This window comes from Dioscorea cayenensis, chromosome 20 (genome assembly GCF_009730915.1).
Source record: "Dioscorea cayenensis subsp. rotundata cultivar TDr96_F1 chromosome 20, TDr96_F1_v2_PseudoChromosome.rev07_lg8_w22 25.fasta, whole genome shotgun sequence".
Lineage (NCBI taxonomy): Eukaryota > Viridiplantae > Streptophyta > Magnoliopsida > Dioscoreales > Dioscoreaceae > Dioscorea > Dioscorea cayenensis.
In genome coordinates, this window is record NC_052490.1 from 1,462,072 (window position 1) to 1,485,239 (window position 23,168).

General features: G+C 36.5%; 1 protein-coding gene across 1 annotated transcript; it reads left to right on the forward strand.

Annotated features, from left to right (window-relative positions):
* The first annotated feature begins 259 nt into the window (after nt 1–259).
* Nucleotides 260–22,407, forward strand: LOC120251853. Its single transcript, XM_039260507.1, is given in 17 exon segments — nt 260–384; nt 12,443–12,650; nt 12,746–12,878; nt 12,993–13,030; nt 13,241–13,331; nt 14,204–14,980; nt 14,982–15,754; nt 16,883–17,014; nt 18,558–18,630; nt 18,759–18,797; nt 18,982–19,094; nt 19,629–19,694; nt 20,033–20,110; nt 20,965–21,137; nt 21,431–21,477; nt 21,579–21,807; nt 21,912–22,407. Coding segments are annotated over 17 exon segments (3,195 nt in total). The 5' UTR covers nt 260–380; the 3' UTR covers nt 22,133–22,407.
* Nucleotides 22,408–23,168: the final 761 nt, after the last annotated feature.

Here is a 23,168-nt window from a genome sequence, read left to right on the forward strand (position 1 = left end):
TTATTATTATTATTATTATTATTATTATTATTATTATTATTATTATTAAAATTTGTAATTGCCATTTTATCCTTTGAAAATAAAAAAGATTAATAGTTTTTTACTTATTAATTTTTCCTTTTCTTTCTTTCTTGTTCTACCTGTCCGCCGCCCCCTTTCAAAAGACCTAACCCTTCGCCGCCTTCGGTCCCTCCCCTTCCACTTTCTCCGGGCCTCTGGCCACCTCTGCCGCTACTGCCGCAGTGCCATTGCCGTCATTGTTAGTCCACGGCCATTCATACTACCGGTTCCCTCGTGCGACCATTGATGTGCCCGTGCTCTCTTCAACAAGCTAACACTTTGTCACAATCAATTGTTAGGTGATTCTAATCATTTGGATTATGAGTAATTATTCTAATCTTCTCATTAATGAAGCTTTCTTTGTCCCTTTGAAAGTTTTTCCTAGTGATTTATAGTTTCTCAGTAGCAATATTGCAAGCTGTTGTTGCCCAAAATACAATAGTGAATTTATTGGGGGGCCTTGAACTTGTAGAACTTCGAGCTTGGAGGTTGAGCAAAAGGAGTTGGAGTCTTTTCCTTCTTCAGATGCCAAGACCTGTTACAGTGTGGGAAGTGTTCCCCACAAACACTCCGATGGCTAAGTCAGTAGAGAATAAACGTTCGTCTTCCTTTGATCTCATTCCCCAAGTACTCCCTTCTGTTTAAATGAGGGAGGCTATTTATAAATGTATGCTTACAGTTACGTAAACATTTCACGTGTTCGAGATTGTGGGTGTAAAAAGAGATAATGGGTGTGATGTGAAAAGTGGGGTACTACGTGGGTTTGAATTAGTCCACATCAGTTGCTCCCCGCTTCTATCTTTAGGTTAGAACCTTAAAAGATAGAAGTAGGTCCTTATCTGCTTCAAACTCTCTCTCTTCTAAACTTATCTTGATAATAATATTTGAATTTATCTACAGATAAGATACAACTAATTTAAATCTAGATAATATGGTTGGATAAAGCTCTAACATACTTGAATTTATCTTTATCGTTGGATAAAGATTTATCTCTTGAGTTCAACTCAAATTTGAACTCTCACCTTTCGATCTCTATATAAGGAAGTCTCCACCTCCACTTTTAGAATCTTACAGCTGAGTTAAAGTATCTTTCGGCATTCTTCCCATGACCATCGAAGATTTTCGCACTGCTTTGTTTCACTGAAGCTTGAAGGTATTTATTAATTAATTAATTAATTAATTAATTACCTTTGCTTTTCATCAACCAACAACATTAAAGATTATAAATATATACATTAAGTAATTAATTAATTAATAGTATATGTATATATATTATATATGCACATATATATTTTATTTACCTTTTCTTCCGCCAACCGTCCGCATGTATATATATTAATTAATTAATTAATTAATTAATTAATATATCTATATATATTATAAACATATTTTATTTTCTTCTGCCCACCTTCCGCCATATATATATTTTTATTATATATATATATTTTTTTATTTTGATTAATTAATTATATCTATATATATAGCATCACCTTGTCATGGCTCGAACGAAGCAAACTAGTAGACATGTTACATCTTTTGGACCTCAGTCTCACTTCGTGATAGGCGCCTGTCTTCCTACCTCTCTTAATGAAGGTGATGTTCAAAGTTTCAAGGCCAAGTATTTGATTACTTCCGATTGGAGAATTAGTCTTCCTGGTGAACCTAGTTGTCCTTTTTGTTTTGCCCCTGGTATGTCCTTTGCCATTCATGAGGCGTTGCTTGATATGGGCATTCGCTTTCCTATGCCTTCCTTCATCATGGAATTCTTGAAGCTTAACAAGCTATCTCCTGCTCAACTTCATCCAAATTCTTGGAGGTTTCTTATAGGCTTTCATATCTTTTGCTTTATAAGTGGGCTTAGGGTCTCAGTCGACCTATTTCATCTCTTTTTTGAGCTTCAACCTTGTAAAGATAAGTCTGGTCGTCGTGTCCTTCATGGGACTTCTTCTTTCCTTATTGATGATCTCCTTCCTATAAAGAATTATGAAGACAGATGGGTTCTTGTTTACCCCCCCCCCAAAAGGTTCTTGGAAAGGTCCTTACCAATGGTGTTGGAACAGAAAGGGGGTATCAAGAAAACCTTACGCCCCACTCAGAGAGAAATTTGCTCCTGAGATTCATGTCATTGAGCATTCTTGCCATAATATCATTACACTTATGACCCCTTCTAACTTAAGGGCAGCAGGGTGGGGCGTTCTTGCACCTTCTCCTTCGTTGTCCTCTTATTCTTCTTCATATCTTTCATCCTCTCATGCTGATGATACAGGCAAAGAGACCAATTCAAGCTATGGTGATTTTTTTTTATTGACTATGACCTTCATCATATGTTTTCATGATTTCATTTAATTTTTTTTTTCTTTTTTTTTTACTAGATATGGTATCCAAAAACTCTGCATTTGCTGCTCTCCAAACGGGTCAACGAAAGCGTGCTCGAGACAATGAGACCTCGAAACTTTCTTAACCCGGATCTTCTCAGATTCTTACGTTAGGTGCATCTCCTCCTCCAAAAAGATTAAAGTCTCCTACGTCCAAAGGTGCTAACCTTGTCAATTCTGAAGTTGTTAAGGCTTCCTCTAGGGGTTCTGACCCTAATCCTGATGCTCCCCAAGGTTTGAACCTTGATGTTTTCAAGGGTTCTAACCTTGACACTTGCAAGGGTTCTAACCCTCCAAATAAAGGCAACAATGACACTTCAAAGGGTTCTAACCCTTTACTATCATCTGCAAACCTTGTGGTTTCGTGTCATGAAAGAAGGGAACTACGCTCTGAGTCCCTTTTAGCTGTCAATCTCACCTTTCCACCCATGGAACCATCTCAGGCAATTCATCGAGTATATAAAGATCATGCTGATCTTAGGAGCACTCTAAAAGGGGAACCTTTTAGGTTTTATCCTGGTTTAGTTGATACAGACAGTATTACTCAACCTGGGGTGGCTTCTAGATTGATGTATTCTTCCATTCTTCCACGAGATGAGGAATGCTATTTTGCCGATATATTGGAGAATATAGATATTGCTGAACGTCTTTTAGTTGAGGTATTTATCTCTTTTGTTTTACCTTTTCCTTACGTATAACTTAATTTTGACGTCTTTTTCTTTATTGAGGATAGGCTGCTCAACGTTCTTCTTTGGAGCTTGGGTTGATGAGATCCTTGAATCAACGCGTAGAAGATTCAAATATTCATCAGAAGAAGTTGCAGTTGACTATTGAGGACCTTTGAAAACACAACAAGGAGATTACCGCCCACCTTCAAACTTCAGAAGTGGAACTTGCTAGTTTGAGAGGGTATGCATCCAAATGCTCCACCTTGAATGATGAGAACAAGAGACTCGGAGATAAGGTTTCATCTTTATGTTCGACTATCACCTCTCTTGAGAAAGATTTAGCTTCTGAATGACAAGCTACTTCTGCATTGAAGGATGAGATATCTTCTCTTTGTCAGACGTTCGACGCTGAGCGACAATCTATCCGTGCTACTACTGTCAGAGAATATCGTGAGTCTTTAAATTGTTATCAAAGGAAATGTGCAGTCGGTGTTACCTTCAGCAAGACTGGCTTTTATCTTGCTCGAGAGCTTCTTGAGAAGGAACATGGCCGTGCTTATCCTGAGTTAGTCTTTACAAAGACTAGCTCCATTGTTGAGCCTTTACCTTGGAGGAACTTTGATCCCACTGAGGAGGATGTTACTATCTCTTTAAACTCTGGCCTTCACGATGACTTAGACGATCTTATTGGCCCTTGGGAGTTTTTTGGGAAGAATGGCGTCTCTTCTAAAAGTCATGATGATGAGATCTCAGCTTTACAGGGTTTGGATAAGGAACAAATTTTTGACGAGATGCCTTCCCCTGAACCACCTGTACATCCTTCTCCATAATAATCTTTTTTCTTTTGTAACGACTATTTATAGTTTCCTTATTTAGGGCTTAGTGATGATGTGTGAACTTTCAATAAAAGTGATTATTTATAGTTTTCTTTTATAATATTTTGTTGTTACTTCAACAGACTCTTAGCTCGGTATCATATGTGTGGAAAATATTTGTTATCGACCTCCTTTTGTAGGAATATGTTGAATTTTCTTGCTCATCTCTTCCCATATAAGAGATCAAGCTTTTAAGATGTGTATTTTCATTCCCTTGTAGAATGAAAGTTTAAGGTGCGAACCATTCATCTCTTCCTTTATAGAAGATCAGGCTTTTAAGATGTGTACTTTCATTCCCTCGTAGAATGAAAGTTTAAGGTGCAAACCGTTCATCTCTTCCTTTATAGAAGATCAGGTTCTTAAGATGTGTACTTTCATTCCCCCGTAGAATGAAAGTTTAAGGTGCGAACCGTTCATCTCTTCCTTTATAGAAGATCAGGTTCTTAAGATGTGTACTTTCATTCCCCCGTAGAATGAAAGTTTAAGGTGCGAATCGTTCATCTCTTCCTTTATAGAAGATCAGGTTCTTAAGATGTGTACTTTCATTCCCCCGTAGAATGAAAGTTTAAGGTGTGAACCGTTCATCTCTTCCTTTATAGAAGATCAGGCTCTTAAGATATGTACTTTCATTCCTCCATAAAATGAAAGTTTAAGGTGTGAACTGTTCATCTCTTCCTTTATAGAAGATCAGGTTCTTAAGATATGTATTTTCATTCCCCCATAAAATGAAAGTTTAAGGTGTGAACCGTTCATCTCTTCCTTTATAGAAGATCAGGTTCTTAAGATATGTATTTTCATTCCCCCGTAGAATGAAAGTATAAAGTGTGAATCGTTCATCTCTTCCTTTATAGAAGATCAGGTTCTTAAGATATGTACTTTTATTCCCCCATAGAATGAAAGTTTAAGGTGTGAACCGTTCATCTCTTCCTTTATAGACGATCAGGTTCTTAAGATGTGTACTTTCATTGCTAAGGATTTGAAGTGAGATCATGTCAATCTTGTTCTTGAAAACCTTTTAGCATGAAAAATTAAAACACACGATTATTACGTGGAAAACCCAATAAAGGGGAAAAAACTACGGGACCGTAACTACGGTGCCATTTATTTCTATTGATTTATAATATATAATTTACAGAATGTACATGCTCTGAAAATAGAGCTTCAAATGATTGGTGTTCCAAGTCTTTTGAATCTTTTTTCCTTCCAAGGATTCCAGCTTGCATGTTGCTGGACCAATCATTCTTCTCACTCGATATGGTCCTTCCCAATTTGCACGGAGCTTCCCTTCTTCTATAAGAGTAATGGTGATGGACGTTTTTCTCAGCACGAGATCACCTTCAGCAATAGGTCATTCTTTCACCTTTGAGTTGTAATAACAAGCTACCCTTTGTTGATAAGCTGCTAAACGTATACAACTTTGATCTCTTTTTTCATCTAGAAGGTCTAAATTATTTCTAAGTGCTTCTGAGTTACCTTCTTCATGAAATTCAACCATTCTTGGAGAAGATGCCCCCATTTCTACTGGGATTAAGGCTTCTGTTCTGTAAGTAAGGTTGAATGGTGTTTCTCCCATTGAGACCTTTCACTTGTTGTCCCTATACGCCCAAAGGATTGATGGAAGCTCTTCCTGCCCATGCTCATTTCGCCTTTGTCTAAACGCATTTTTTTAGACCTTCCAAGATAGTTCGATTGCTTTCTTTTCTCGCTTGTCGCATTAGCTTGGGGGTATGCCACGTAAGCAAAGCTAAGTCTGGATATGGAGCCTTTCACAAAAGTCTTTAAATGAGTCACAATCAAACTGCTTTCCTCGATCTCCGATTAAAATTCTGGGAAGTCCAAATCGATAGATGATGTCTTTCCAAACCATTCTTTCTATCTTTTTACTGGTTATTGTTGCCAATGGTTCTGCTTCTACCCATTTGGTATAATAATCAGTTGCCACCATTAAGAATTTTCTTCCTCCAGTTGCTTGGGAAAAAGGTCCCAAGAGATCTAATCCCCATTTAGCAAACTGGGGTTGGTCTCAATATCACTTCGAACATTGAGGTAGGGGCCTTTTTGGATAGGTGCAAACCTTTGACATTTGTCACACTTCTTTACCTTCTTTGAAGCATCATCTCCTCGTGGTAGGCCAATAAAAATCCTCGCACGCAAGACTTTGGTCGCTAAGGCTTTTCGCACCCATATGTTGTCCACATATCCCTTCATGGACTTCGCTAACGCATATTCTCAGATCTTGTTTATGGAGGCACCTCAAAAAGTGGCATGGAAAAACCCTTCTTATAGAGCACATCATTTATCAACGTGAAACTAGCTCGCTCTCATCTTTAATTTTTTTGGCTTCTAGTGTGTTTCGAAGGTAGCTCCCCCATCTTTTAAGAATTTCTTAAAGGGTATCCTCCAATCATTCCCATCTTCGATGTTTGCTATGTTCTTCTCTTCAATACTTGGCCTTTTGAAGTTCTTCAAGATGTACAATCCTTTCCCTTTGTTTCCACTCGATGAGGCCAATTTGGACAAAGCATCTCGATGACTATTTGAATTCCTATTAACTTGTAATAATTGGAATTCTTCAAACTCCTGAGACAAGGTTTTAACCTTGTGAAGGTATTGGCGTATGATCGGTTCTTTTGCTTCATATTCTCCTAGAAATTGTTGAACCACTAGTTGTGAAATCACTATGTGCTATCAATCTTTTCACCTGTAGTTGCTTGGCTAAGCTCATTCCCCGCTATGAGTGCTTCATATTCTCGCAATATTGTTTGAGCTTAAAAAAAGGCAAAAGCGTAATGAATACTCTAGTATATCTCCTTCAGAGAGATCGAAAATCTATCCCCAGCTCCGCCTCCCCGATGAACTTGATGCTCCATCCACAAACATCTTCCATATGTATTCATCCGCTTTGTTTAGCTCCTCATCTCCAGTGCATTCTACTATGAAATCAGCTAAAGCTTGACCTTTGATTGCTTGTCTAGGTTCAAAGCAAATATCATACTCTCCTAGTTCAATCGCCCACTTTGTAAGTCTTCCGTAATATTCTGCCCTTTGCAATATTTGACGTAAAGGTTGATCTCGTTAAGACCACTATAGGATGAGCTTGAAAGTAGGGTCTTAACTTTTCTCGAAGCCATCACAAGTGCTAATGCTACCCTTTCAAAGAAAAAGGGTATCGAGATTCAGCACCTTGAAGTACTTTTACCCGACGTAGTACACTCGGGTTTATCCACCTTTTCCTTCCCTTCCTCAATAAGACTGCACTTAAAGCCATCTTGCTAACTCTCCAAATATACAAATAATGGCTCTTTAGGCTCAGTGTCTAGTCAAAAAGAGGTATCTCGCTTCAAAGTATTCTTTTTAGCTCTTCAAAAGCCTTGTCACATTCTCAAGTCCATTCAAAAATTTCTTTCCCACTCTCTTAAAGTCTTAAAGAAGGGAAAGGCTCCTTTTCACTGACTTGGAAAAGGAAACCTATTTAGGGGCTAGTCTCAGTTAAGTTGCACCTCTTTCATAGATGATGGAGATCTCATCTCAAGTATGGCTTGAACCTTCTCTCGATTAGCTTCTATCCCTCTTGAGTTATCATGTAACCAAGGAATTTCCCAGATTGAACCCCAAATGTACATTTGTTGGGGTTAAGCCTCATGTCATATTTCCTTAATACCTCAAAGACTTGGTTAAGTTTTTCTATATGAGATTCACCTATCTTGGTCTTGACGATCATATCATCGACGTAAGCTTCCATAGTGTTACCCAAAAGGTGTTTGAATACCTTGTTCACCATTCTTTGATAGGTTGCTCCTTCATTTTTTAGTCCAAAAGGCATTACTTTATAACAATATGTCCCTTTCTCAGTGATGAAAGCAGTCTTTTCTTTGTCTGAGGGATTCATCTTTATCTGATGATATCCTGAGAAAGCATCCATGAAGCTTAGCAACTCATAGCCTGAGGTCTCATCCACTAACTTGTCGATTCTTGGTAAAGGATATGAATCTTTGGGGCAAGCTTTGTTAAGATTAGTGAAGTCTACGCATACTCTCCATTTCCCATTTGATTTCTTTACCATTACAACATTGGCAAGCCATTCTGGGTATTGGACCTCTTCAATGAAATCAGCTCGAATTAGTTTATCTATCTCTTCTTCTAGAGCATACTGCTTTTCGGGTGCCAGGTTTCTTCTTTTCTGCTTTATCGGCTTTATACTCGGATCCACATTCAAGTGATGAGAAATCACCTCCAAACTAATACTTGGCATATCAGATGGTGTCCACGCAAATACGTCCACATTCTTTTTTAGGCAAGCGATCACTTCTTTTTTTATTTCTTCGGTTATTCCACTTCCCAAGTAAGTGACCTTATCTGGATCATCATCTTTTAACCTCACAGGTTCTACTTTTTCCATAGGCTTTGGCTTATCAGCTGAGTCTTCTGAGATTGCCAAGGTTTCATCCCTTAACAATTGTTTTCCTTTGATGGAAGATACATAACAGCTCCGAGCTTTCTTTTGATCTCCTCTTACTTGCCCTATTCCTCCTGAGGTTGGAAACTTCATTAGCAGATAGCTTGAAGAGAGCACACCTCTCATGTCATTAAGCAAAGGCCTTCCTAAGATGGCATTGTAAGCTGGTGACACGGTCTTAATTACCATAAAAATTTGCTCATTCTTGTAATGTGACGTGGTTCCTCACCCAGCGTGATTGGCAAACCTGGATTGATCCCATGATAGGAACTCGATTCTCTCGAGAAACTAAACAAATGGGGATGACACCTTCTTCAATCTATCACACGATAAATTCATCTTCTCAAAGCAATTCCAATAGGTAAGGTTTACAGAGCTCCCATTATCAATGAGAATTCTCTCTACTGGGAACTTCATAATGGTTGTGGAAATAACCATTGCATCATCATGGGGCATGACAACATCTCCTCGATCTTCGAAGTAAAAAGTGATAGGTTCTTCATTCTCTTGTGTTTTCATGATGTTGTTAACTTCATAAGCTTGCCTTTGCATAAGCCTTCCTTGATGAAGAGGTCTCACTCGCTAAGGTTTCACCCCCGATGATAACATGTATTACTGGGTGAGATGGGTTGTTGTCTAAAATGGGGGTTTTCTCCCTTATCTTGGAGTCTTTTTTATCATTCATCCCCTTGTTATCTTCAGATCTTTCCTTTTTTTAGTAAGACGGTTTCCCGTTTCTCCATGCTTCCGAGTAGACAAACTGCTAAGATTTTCCTTGGCGCACTAGAGATTCAATCTCATTCATCGGGCCTTCCGTGATCTATCGCTTGAGTGTCCATGGGTTTTTGTGAAACCCTGCAGTATGCATCCCTAGAATTTGCCCGATTGTCTTGTTTTGCCTTAGGAGGAAAGGTAAGGAGCCCAGATCCTTCTATACTTGCCAGGATGGTAGAACGTGGTTGGCTCAATGGTGTGAAGTTCTCAAATGTGAGTTTTGGAACTTGTCTGTGTTCATTTCCTCTTCCAGTCTTTCTCCCTTCATCATTTTGTTTCATCTCTATCTTTTCTTTTCTTATCTCCTGCTTTCCAAAGATTGATGTGCCTCATAACATCCTCCTAAAAGGATAAACTTATTAGCCTCGACCGAACAGATCACCTAGAGTGAGGGGTTGATCTAGGAAAGGGCATTTTTTTGAAAAATCTCTTGACCTTGTCCCTTGAAGCATTCCCTCGACATCGCCACCGTGGCTTGAAGATCTTGTACTTCTAAGGTAGCGGCACGAAATCTTTCAACATAGTCTTTCATGTTCTCTTTCTCTTCTTGTTTAATGGTCAGAAGATACGAAGCGTCTTTCTTTCTTCTAGCATTAATGAGGAATGCATCTATAAATTCTTTCCTCAACTGATTGAAGTTTGAAATTGATCCTTCCTTCATATTGTTAAACCATATACGTGCGTGGTCTGTTAAAGTAAGTGGAAATGCTCTGCACATGATTGCATCCTCCCATCCATGAAGAAGCATCACCGCCTCATAGTTTTGCATATGGTCATAAGGGTCACCCTTTTCCAGAATAAGTTGTTAGTTGTGGCATCTTGAACTTTTTGGGTAGTGGCTTTACCATGATTTCCTTGACGAAAGGTACCTTACTTCTCTGTGGTGTTTCCTCAGTAGGAACCAGCTTCTTCTGTTCCAGTACCTGTTCAATCATTTTTTTTAGATCAGCTGTCTCCTTTATGCTAAAGGTAGATTCCTCCACATCTCTCTCAAATGCTTTTGATTCTCCTTTGTAGGTGCTTTCTACCATCTCTTGGATTTTTTCTGTATTTTTTTTGGCTAGTGGAGGTTCAACCCTCTCTTGGTTATGAGGATGTGGATCACCTTGCTCTTGTTGTTCCATAGCTTGGTTTCCCTTGTGATAGAGGTTGGATGGGAGTGTTGCTTGAGGTAAAGCTTGTTGGACAAAGAGCATTAGGTCATCCAACTTTCTGTTGTTTTCATCGAACTTCTTTTTAAGCGCTTCATATTCGCTTAAAGTAATCATTGGCATTGTATCTCTTGAGGGCTCAGGTGGAACCTCTAACTGTTCTTGAAGGTTTTCACTTTGAGGAATCATTTCATCTTGAGTAGTAGCCATCTGAGAGCGTGATGTCTGGGACTTCTTGGTGGCATTAGCCTAGATTGAAGAGACTACACGAAGCTAACCTTGCATGATGGCCTTTTGATCGTGTTCCCACAGACGACACCAACTGTTGTTGCCCAAAATACAACAGTGAATTTATTGGGGGCCTTGAACTAGTAGAACTTTGAGCTTGGAGGTCGAGCAAAAGGAGTTGGAGTCTTTTCCTTCTTCAGATTCCAAGACCTGTTACAGTGTGGGAAGTGTTCCCCACAAACACTCTGATGGCTAAGTCAGTAGAGAATAAACATTCGTCTTCCTTTGATCTCTTTCCCCAAGTCCCCCTTTTCTGTTTAAATGAGGGAGGCTATTTATAGATGTATGCTTACAGTTACGTAAATATTTCACGTGTTCGAGATCGTGGGTGCAAAAGGAGATAGTGGGTGTGATGTGAAAAGTGGGGTATTACGAGAGTTTGAATTAGTCCACATCACAAGCAATCAATGTAATTAGTTGATCTAGAATCTTGTATCGAGCCTGCTGTTTTTTTCCTGAACTCACTTTGCTTTGATCTAGAATCTTGCTTTTATTGTTTGGAAAATTGCTTGAATGAAAGTTACTGTAGAATGTCAAAATCCATTGTAAATCAAAGCATTACAACATGTTTTTCATTTTTCTGACACAGAATCATACATGTGATTAGATCTAACTGGCATTTCACCAAAAATCAATCCCTCTAATCTTGTTTAATTCAATTCAAATTTGATTCTGTGAAACCTTAACAAACATATAATGAATTGTTATTTTATAATGGGGCCATGATTTGTTGATGAAAGTCTGTATTTAAACCCTTCCTTGCATGCCTTTTCAATTATCTATTAGGAGACAGGTTGTCCTGCTATCACAGCAGTAAGTGATGCTCATCACCTGTTTAATATTTAGACAACATGCTCATCAATTGAATACATTTGATTTCTGAAAATGTCTCCTCCTTTTGTGTCACACTCTCATGATAAACTCCTACTATTCAAGTTCTTCAGGATTAATTATACAACTCCGTAGTTTTGAATCTACTATTAAAAAAAGTATATATTTTTTTTTCTCTCTTATGCTGCCTGGATAAATTGAGTTTAGCTACCATGATTAAAAATTTCTCAAAAAATATATTTTTGTTTTTTAATCTTCTCTCAAGAAGCTACATGAACTTAATCCTTGTACTTGAGTTGCTTTTTGAGACATGTTGCCAAAGAAATAGAGTGGGAAACAAAGTAACATGGAGGAGTCCTTGGTAAATAAATTTCTATCATTATCAAAACTATGGACAAATCTACTTTTCATGCAAGTTGGGTTTTGATTAATTACTTCATGCCAAAGTAATAGATGATTACTTCATGCTGTCATTAAGAGTATCTATTTTACTATTGTTTTGTTACTTGGTGCCTTACTTCATTGGTTTGTCTTTTTGAATCAAGTTACCTTTTTCTTGTGTGATTCTATCCTGCATGTGGTTTGGTATGTGCTCTTTTCTTAATCTTCCTCAATCTTACAATGGTTAACTATCATTTCCTTAGGGTCTAGCCCAAGCACAAATTCTTTCCCTTTCGCTAGTGTCATAGTTGTAGCCTATAGCTGCCTCTTTCTCATTCACCGGGTCGCCATTGTTGTTGCTCACCTGCAATCATAAAAGAGTCATGCTCTCAAACTGAGATTGAGCCCAATAGAAGTGCACTCAAGCCGGCCTTGGGCTCATTTTACTAGTCTTACTCGGACTAGGTCTTTGTGTCCAAAATATTTATTTATTCATATAAAACTCAGTGATGAGTACCGTGTTCGAATCCTCTTTGTGGTTTTTTGGGGCATAATTTTGGGTTTTTCTTTTCTTTTTTAATAGAAGAATTTCAAGATCAAATGGGTATCGATTGCCATGGCAATATGAAGCTGGGAAAGCAGAGCCCGCCTGGCATTGCACCCTTTGACCACTCCATTGACGGCTTCTTTGCCACCATGGATTCCATCTCCGCCCTTTGTGGTGAGCTATCGTCTGAGGGCTACTTGCTCTCCCAAATCGAACGATTTTCCTCCATGATCATGTTTTTGAAGTGAGCTCCTTCTTTCTAACCTTAAAATTATATATATATATATATATATATTTGGCATGACTACTGAAATAGATGTATTATTATGACACTAATAGAGAATGGCGGCAGTTCTATTATGAACCAAAAGTTATGAATTTTTCTTATGAAAGTGAGTCCGGTAAAGTGAATGATTTCAGTGAGGGGATAACATTGCAACAATTTTCTTCAGCTTCAGTTTCAGTACCGGAGGTTAGTTTAGTTAAGTGTGATTTTTTGTGCTTTCAAGTTTTATGGAGTTCATTTTGGAGTTTGTCATTGGTGAGTTGATGGTGCTTAATGTGTTTTTTTGTAATGCTATTACAGATGGAATCTTTACCTCAAAATGTGAGATCTTCTAGTAGGTATGTTGTTCTGTACAATATTTCGCTTCTTGTTTTATAGTTATATTGTTTATTGTGTTACTTCTTGTTCTTGATACAGATATTCCAACTATTGTTTTTGCAATTCTGATGTTGTTTTTTGTGTCAGCTTTAAGTGGGTAAATGCACATCTAAAGAAGATTTTATTTTATTTTATTTTATTTTATTTTATTTTATTTTTTTTTTAAGCAGTGATTTTGTGTTGCATGTTGGTGGATTTGTTTGGGCATTGGACTGGTGTCCTAGGACAGATGAGAAAACTGAGGGCCAAGTCAATTCCGAGGTAGCTTTAGTGTTTACTCCCAAAATTGTGCTTTTATTAGCCAAGTCTCCAAACATATATTTTCTTTTCAATTGTGTTTTGTGATATATATTTTCGTGTTTGGTTTAGCTAAGAGCCTAAGATGGTGCTTTCTTTACAAGAACTTGACTAATAATAGCATAATAGGAAACTCTGATGGCATCAAACACTCTTCTGATAATTTCTAAACTCTTAGGACAATTTGGTTGATGTAACTGTGACATTTCATTTTGATTCAATAGGTCTTTTTTGCTCTCAATTCACGATGTGCAGCATGATTGAACTACTATGAAATTCTACCAATCATAACAGAAAAAATTTACATGTAAATCTGGTTTCCATTCCATGCAATTATTGTAAGGTTTTGCGATTTTAAGAAAATAAGAGACACCATGCATTTCATGGCCATCTAGCCTATCATTTCTTTGAGTACTCATATTTGCATTTAAATTGTGGTACCTTTGTGTCACATCTGTAATTTTTCTAATTGTGCTACTACATCTAATTTATTTTTCATTGCAAGTTGTGAAAATTAAGCACATTGGTTACATCATATCTGATGTGTTCATATCCTTCAAGTGCACTTGTACGCCTCTTCTTACATGTGATCATTTGCGTCCTGTCTTCATGTATTGGGTGAACATTCATTTATTACAATGTAAGAAGACAAATACCATCATCTGTTTAAATATTAAAGTAATTTTTGTCACATTCCATTTTTTTATACTTGAGTTAATATAGTTTGGTGATGATTGACTGTGCATATGTGTTGTGACTCTGTCTCCTTTGTATACATTTGCTTCTTTGTCTTCTCTCTTGTTGTATAGCACTCTCACTCTTTGCTTTGTTTATAGTATCTTGCAGTTGCTGCCCATCCTTCTGGCGCTTCATATCACAAGATAGGAGTGCCTTTGGTTGGAAGGTGCTTAATTCAGATTTGGTGCCTCACAAGTTTGGACAAGAAAAATGAACTATCTCAAGCGAAGCCTAAAGGAAGAGGGAGACAAAAAATAAACCTAAAACAATCAGAAACAGAACTGTCTCATGAGTTAAACCAAAATGAGTTCTCTGCTAATAGGAGGAAGAGAGGGAGACATAGAAAGAGACAGGCAGAAGATGATGCTTCGTGTGATTCAGATAACAAGAAAATATTACATTTACCAAAGCCTCGAGGTAGACCTAGAAAAATAGAAAAATTAAGTACAGATGATTTGACCAGAGGGCAGATTCTTCCTGCTAGGCCTCGAGGAAGACCAAGAAAGCACATGAATCGGGGATTTAATGGTCCAGATAGTGTCAATGGATTAATTTTAGGGAGGTTTGCCAGGACACTGGAAAGTGTGGATGGCAGAGAAGCACCTCCATCCACTGATCATGTGAGTTTAAGCACAATGCATTGTGCGTCAGTTTTAAATGTTGATGCAGGAGATGCACCCAAGCGGAGGGAAAGGCCTAGAAGGGAACCATTGTCAAGTACAAATAAGTTTCATCAAGAATCTGTTTTTGAATTACAGGTAGATGCATCTGGTAATGGTGCGCTTACAAGCACAGAGAACTGCATGGCTCCTTTGGCACATTGGTTTGGGGAATATTGCTTCACTGTCGGTGACTTCAGGCAATTTAATTGTTGAGAAGGAATCATGTGTGTGCAGTGTAGATGACATTGCAGCATGCAGTGTTGAAGTAGACATAGAGGCATATGGCAGCAATCTAATTTCTAGCAGAAGTGATTGTTTGCCATGTTTGAATGTTGATTTGCAGCATGTTGCTTTGCCTTTGACAACTTCAGCTGGTTCAATCATTAAAGAGAAGTCATTTGTTTCTTGGTTTCATGGACAACCTAGAGAGTCAACAATTTCAAGTGCAAACAAGGGTGTTCTGACACCTGGTGTTGATATAGAATCTAATGCGTCTGGCAGTAGTCTTACATTAAAATCAAATGAGAGCATGACACCTTTGAATTCTCATTCTGGGAATGCTACAATGTTTCCTACATCAGGCAATACACATGCTGAAGAGAAATCATTTGTGCCAAGGCCTGGAGGAAGACCTATAGATCAATTTATTCAAAGCACAAGCAAGACCGTTTCAACATCTGGTGCTGACTTCAAGCTATTCAGTAACCTAGAGCTTGCTAATTCAAGAGAAAATTTAATTTCTGGTGATTGTCAAAGTGAATTAATTGTGTCAGACTATTGTGAAGGTGTGACAAATGGAAGGGAAGAAACTATGTCTTGTTCTCATATTCCAGAAAATATTGCTTTGCCCAGGATGGTTTTCTCTCTAGCTCACAATGGAAAAGTTGCATGGGATGTGAAATGGAGGCCTAAAACCTCCACTAAATCTGAAGGCAAACAACATATTGGCTATCTTGCTGTGTTGTTGGGCAGTGGTTCTGTTGAAGTGTATGCCCATTTTCATCTTTCCTTTACTTTCTTCCAGCATTTATAATATATACTTGTTCACTAGATTCTTGTTAAACATTTAATTTTATGTGTAGATGTACTATAAGTCTAAGTAGCGTCACTACCCTCTTAAATTTTAATGTATCTGGATTGTTTTAGTTTATTAAGTTTACTATGCTGTTTACAAACGCTAAATAATAGTGACAACCTGATCACTTGAAATAATAAATGAAACTGGGTATCTTAGTTTTAGCTGTGCTTATTGGGTATCAAATAGTGAACCTTCACCTATTTACATAACAGACCAAGTCTGCTAAAGTATTAAAATGTTACTGTTTGAAATTTGCAGCTTATGCTATGTGACTGTTTAGTAGAACAATCTGAATATCTATCTAATCTTGATGTCAATAGACAAGAAAGGCCCACTAATCTGTCTTTTCATCTACGATCAACCAAACCACTAGTTATAGTGGCGACATTTACATTAGCTTGCATTGATGCATGGCTGATGACCGACTTTAAAGCTGTTTAAAATAATTAATTTTTTATTTTTATTTTTATCTTTTTTCTTATAGCTTAATTTGCCATCTGCCTTTATGCTTTAATTCTGTGCACACTAGGTTTTGTTGATGGGATGGTGATTTTTTATTGTCAGTCTTTGCAAATTCATGTCTCTTTCCTGTTTATTGTCAGTATTCTTATGTATTTATCCCTCAAATATAGTGATCTCCAATGTTTATGCATTAGGGAAGTAGAGCATTTATTGGAAACTTTAGGTAATAAGATTACTATGAACTGCAAAATGATTGCATGTTTCATTTTGTACCTTATTTAGACTAGTAGTCTCAAAATGTAGAATTGTGTTGGCCACTTGATATTAGCCTTTGTAATATCATATGGTGATCATTTGTGGTATTATTTACTTGCCCCAATTGCAATCGTTCCTATGACAGTATTTTCATCTTAAATGGGTATGCTCAATTTCAAAGGTCATGATGTTCTTTTCTTTCTTTCTTTCTTTTTTTTAATTTTTAATTTTTAATTTTTAATTTTAATTTTTATTTTTTATTTTTATTTTTCTCTCTCAACAAACTTGTTTATGTAATTGTCAGTTTGTATCACATGCAGGTGGGACATGCCGCATCCTTCCTTGGTCAGGAGGCTATACATCTCTTCTAGAATTGAAGGTACTGATCCTCGTTTTATTAAACTGGAGCCTGTTTTCAAATGCTCAAAGATCAAATGTGGAGATAGACAATGGTATGATGACTTGGTTTCCCCTTTCCAATAATTTCACTTTTTTGAATTTTCTTTTGCTCATTGGGCAAGAGGTAGGCAATTGAATCCACTCTTGCTGTGAATCTCATTAGACGACAAAACCACTTCATTGTGTTTTGGGTTTTGATTTTTAAGTAGGAATGGATAAAGAGAACTTAGAGATCTTTTGTAGAATTTCCCTTTTATTTCATGTTTACATCTTTTGCTTGTCGATATACCCAACTCCTTAGGATATAGTATGTAGATTCTGTTTTCCATATTTGCTCTATATTTTCACCCTTTATTTTTTCCCCCTTTTCTACTTGATAGACTTGTAGTTTCATGCCATGGTTCCTGTTTTGTTAATCCTTTTTGTTCTCTTTTCAATATATTGTCCATGTTTTCTTTAGAAAATTATATTTCGTGAGAGATAACTTTCTGCCGTAGAAATGATTGCTTGGATGCTGACTCAATCTAGAAGCAATCCTCTAACTTTACTGACAGTTTGACAATGACAAAGATAAAGTAATATATACTTAAGTAACCTGCTTGTAGAAATCAAAAATCTTTTTGGACTGTTAAGTCAGAAATTGTATAATGTTGGACATCACAGACGGGCTTCATAGATTTATGTTAAAGCTTAAGCTATAAGCGGTATGAACCAGAAACATGAGTTTGGGCCCTATAATTTTAATTTTTGATTTAACATTTCAAGCTGGCCTACGTTTTAGATTTAGCCTATCCACTTAAAAACCTCTCTTCCTGCAAGGCTTCATCTCATGCCAGAAACTTGAGGGCTTGTTCTGGGTAGGTCTATGTCTGTCAGGCTTATTTGTGGCTGTTTTCTTTAGATGCAAACTGAACCAGCAAATCAAAGTAGATGAGAACTAGAAATTCTCTGATCCATCTCCAAACTGAACCTGATTCCAAAATAGAGACCACAACTGTCGTAAAGAATATAAGAATTATGGCTTTTAGCATAATCCAAAAACATTATTATCCTTCTAAACTAAATTAGGAAAAACACCTACTAAGTGATAAACACATAAATGTGGGTGCATAAAATAATACTACTCTAACATTGGTGCAGCACGGTATATTGAATCTTAGCTCATCTGATATTTGAAATAACTTTTGAACTCTTTATAATAAGTGATAACTAATGAAAATAACATTCTTAAGTCCTAAACCTAGGAAGTGTGCTTGGATTTTAGCTTCAATCTTTATTATCATAGATTAATTACGCATCCTTTTATGGGCTAATAGTACTTGAGCGCCTAAACCTGGGGAGTGTGCTTGGGGGCTATGTTAGAGCTAATGTAAGAATGTCATTAAAACTTGCTTTGATGTCTGCCATCATAGTTTTTCTAAGTTTCCAACTATTTGCAACATGTAATTTCTTAGATTTCCAAATAATTATGAATTCTTAGCATTTTAAGTATTACATCCTTCCTATAATTCTGTATATCATATGAATATTATTTCAATAGTTATGTTAGTAGTATCTTCCTTTCTGATTCATTGGACTCTACCTTTTTTTTTACAGCATTCCCCTAACACTGGAATGGTCACGTTCAGGTTCTAGTGATTTAATGTTAGCTGGATGCCACGATGGAACAGTAACGATCTGTTTAATAATGTTACTCTACTTCTTTGTGTTTATTCAATTCATGCAAAGAATATGACCATTGAAGCCATCTATTCATTTATGTAGATTGTCAGAGCTGAAGTTTTTTTAATGTTTCAGGTTGCTCTATGGAAGTTCTCTTCTCACTGCCTTTCTCAAGTTATGCTGTAGTATTTTATTTTGGAGTATTTATCCCAGTCTAATCGATACAACTTTTTCGATAAAAAACAATTTGGTTCCCATTTTTGGGTTTTTGCATAAAGGAAAACATAGTTAAATCAACTATATGGTAAAAATTGGGCACTTGCCTGTTGATTTTGAATGATTGTCATTACTCTTCTAAATATTCTTACTCATGATTTTCATTTTACACTCATCTACAGAGACAAGGTCTTTGCTCTGTTTCTCTGCTGATGCTGGTCCCATAAGATCTCTTGCTTGGGCGCCAGAAGAAAGGTGATGGTTTTTAAAATAATTTGATCTTTATAGCTCCTGTCCTTGAAGGTTTGTGATTGGAATATGCTGACTTCGTAGTGCATTTGATAGAAAAGATTTTAGTGTGGATGGTTGAAAGTATGTTATTCGGTCTGGCTTTTGATTTTCATCCTTATTTGTCTGCTGATTAGAATAGACCCAGCTTGCGTGTTCTGATGTGCTTTGACTTTATAAGTTTTTCTTCATAAATTATGCTAAGAAGGCATTGCACATATGAGGCATTGATAGTAAGGGAATTATACCTCCAGCCACATTGTTAGAAGACAATTCAAAAGATCTTTAATGGTCTTATTTAAAGGATATCTTTAATGATCTGTTTTGCCTCATCATCCTATTCAATTTTGAATGTTATTATTTGCAGGTAGAATATATAGTTCTTTCACTGCATTAAATTTTTTTTTTCCTGATGGAGGACATAGTTAGAAATGAACATTTTGTATGCTTAGTTTCTTTCTTATTGATATATGGCTTATTTATTGATTGTGTGCAATTCAGTGATCCTGAGAGCTCAAATCTAGTAGTAACCACAGGACCAGAAGGCCTCAAGTTTTGGGATGTACGGTGTGTATATTTACTTATCTCAGTTCATTTTAGGGAAGAATCCTTTTTGTCTTGTTTATATTCAATTATGTGGTATTCCTTTATGGGATATAGCTATAGTTTATCTGGAAACCATGAGTCCTGTATGTATCATATGCTATTAAATGAATTCTGCTGTGGTCATGATGGCATTTTTTTTTTGTCTTAATTAGCAATTTTCCTTCTTGTTCTCACTGACATTTAGCCTTGATATTCAGTTTATAGTGTTATCTTAACTTCGTTGTCATTGAAATCATATTTCTGTTTTACTGTTTATGTGAATTATGCTAGACACAAAAACTGAATGTACTTTGTTGCAGTGATCCACATCGTCCTTTGTGGGAGCCTTATCCTATGCAGAGAGCCATATTGAGTTTGGAATGGATGAAAGACCCCAGGTAAGATATATGGCAACCTACTTTGTGAAGCCTTTTTCGTGCTTCATTAAAGAATACCTATTTCAATGAAAAAAATGAACCACCGGAAATCAGACATTTTTTTCTAGTCTTTCATGTTACTATGATAAGATGTTTCAAGCTGAATATTGATGTTGGAGTTTAAACATAGATTTTTGGTAAGATCCTTCTTGCTAGAAGAGGATCTTTTAAGCAATCTTCACTTGCAGAGGATGACTTTTTTTTTGTTTTAAATTCTGGAAAAGGCTGCTGATATTTGTTTCTAGGGCAAGAAGAATTAGTAGTCTTTTGGAACCTCTGAGTACATGTCCATATGCAGCAGTGTTGTTGCCCCGGTGCATTTAATGGATTTTATTTCTTGCTTATGGGTTTCTCGCTGCTTTATGCTTCTACTTTTTTGTTGTTAGCTTGGGGTTGTTAAATGGAAATTTTAATCTCTGAAACATTTGTTATGATTTCAAAGACTAAAACTTGTAACTTGACCAAAGTTTTAAAATAAATCCAATATCATGGCTGAAAATCATCATAGAAGCATGATCTTCACTATTGGGCCAATTTTTAACAACTTACAAATATCTCCCTAAAGAGTTTCCCTGGGGATGGTCAGGTGGCATGGGTGTACCCTAGTTCATTGAGTGTCTAGCATGGAACGTCTTGACATAAATAAAACTAGCCTAAGATAATATCTTTAATCGGTGAGAAATATCCTATATCCTAGTTAGGCCTCTCCTTTGTTGAGTCAGTCTTTTTGAATTTAAATTAATCATAGTGCTCTAAGATTTAGCTATATCTTCATTGTTGAAACTTTCTTTCTGGTGCACTGCATCACTTTCTAGGTGTGTTATTATCTCACTCGATGATGGCACGTTGAGGACCTTCAGCTTGTGGGATTTGGCAAATGATGGTCCAGTGATTGGAAAACCTTCTGATGGCATGAAGCAGCCTGCATGGCATAGTTACTTTTGTTCATCATTTGCCCTTTGGAGCATCCAAGTGTCACGTTCAACAGGTACCTTTGATGTTTATAGGTTTTAATTATTCCATGTATATTTAGCCATTTTTATGTGTATTATATTACAACATACAAGAGGGGCATTTTATATAAAAATTGAAAAACTCTGCCCCTATCTCCGCCGGGCAACAACTCTATTTTGACCCTAAGGAATAGATTGTCCTAAAGTATCTATACCTTTGGTGTTATTCATTTCTATATGCTGTCCTGGCACTTTCACGCTGTCATCGTCTTCTTTGAAAGTCAATACTTAACAAGTAAATGATGCTCACTCTGCACTTCATTTATAGGTCTAGCTGCTTATTGTGGCGCAGAGGGTTCCACGTATTATTTTAAGGTGATTCACTGTTCTCATGTTTGCATTGAGGGGGAACATACCCCATTTATAAAATGTAAGAAACCTCAGATTTATATGTCTAAAGGTTTTTCTGTTAACAGCTTACAGTTAATTCTCTGAAGGATCCTCGGAATCATCTCCCACACATTTTATGTGGTTCACTTTCAAAAGATGGTGAAAAAGTGAAGATAAGCACCCCATTGCTCAACACTCCATCTCTAGTGACAAAGCACATGAGCACCTGCACAGTGACCTCCCAAGTTCTTATTCCCTATACTGCAGGTGCAAATCATGCTACTGGACCAAAAGACTTAAAATCTTCACTTCCAGGTTTGTGTCAAATCTCACACGATATATCCAAATCCTGACTGCCAAACTTCTCTGAGTACTTATCAGCTATATTGTACTGACAGATGATTGGATATTTATTTCAGGAAATAGGATCTTCTTTTTTCCTAAGATGAAGAAGCCAAAATCAAAGCCGAAAAATGTAGAGAGTGAACATGGATGTAGAGAAGCAGAATCAGAGTTTTTGGATTCTCCTTCCAAAGTTTTGGCTATGCACAGAGTAAGATGGAACACGAACAAAGGAAGTGAGAGATGGCTTTGCTATGGTGGCGCTGCTGGCATTGTACGCTGTCAGGAAATTTCTTGAGCAAAACCAACAACAACATTAATGGTATTGTAGCATGCAGCTTCCTGCTAGACGGCTGGATCTATCGCGCAAAGTCCCTCTTTCTTCCTTTGTGCAAAATGTAATATTATAGTGTAACCATTGGTGTATTTATAATGTTTAAAGTAGTATATAAGATGAACAGTATTTATTCTTGAGTTATTCTCTAATTCTCTAATTCTCTTCGTGAGCCCCATGTATTTTTCTGTATTTTGGGGTTCTAGTAATTTTCTAGGTAGCTATTACTTTGCAAAACATTCAAGGCATTCAATTTGTTATTTAAAGAGCATGATGATCTCTTATCTTCTGGTGACCTCTTTTATAAATTTTGTAAATTTTGGGGGTTTTTCTTTTTTAGACTGAATGAGATCAATGGTAAATTTTTGTTAGGCAATTTTTGCAGCAAAGATGGAGAATAGACCCTTATTTCCCAAAATAATGACCAACTAGTGGAAGAGTTGTGGATAAATTATTTTTTTTAAATAAAGACTTTATTTTCGAAAGTAACTAAACCCAACTTTATTCTCTTCTTTGATCTTTCCTATGTTAATACTGATTTTTCCAGCTGCACAAATTTTGTCATAGATAGAATTCTAACTAGCATGTGATATTAACATCATCATTAATAATAACAATAATAACAACAATAATAGTAGTATTAATAATAGTACTAGTAATAAATAATATAATTACATATATCTAAAAGAGTTGTATAATATGCTTTGAGAGACTTTCACATACATTTTTTATTCTTTATTTAAAAATTTCCCTATTGCATTTAAGGGGTTGTTTGGTTGTCTGTAACGAAAATTACATGCAAGTGAAATTACAGTATAAATAAAAATACTATATTTCAACTTACATTCATCTGTTTGATTTGTTATAATTGAAAATGTTGCATTTAATTTTTATTTGTTTGGTTTGATGGAAGTTTAAAGCTATAGTTACCATGTAGTAGGACGGTAAGATTACCCAATTATCTATTATTATTAATTATTTAATACTCTTCATAAAAATT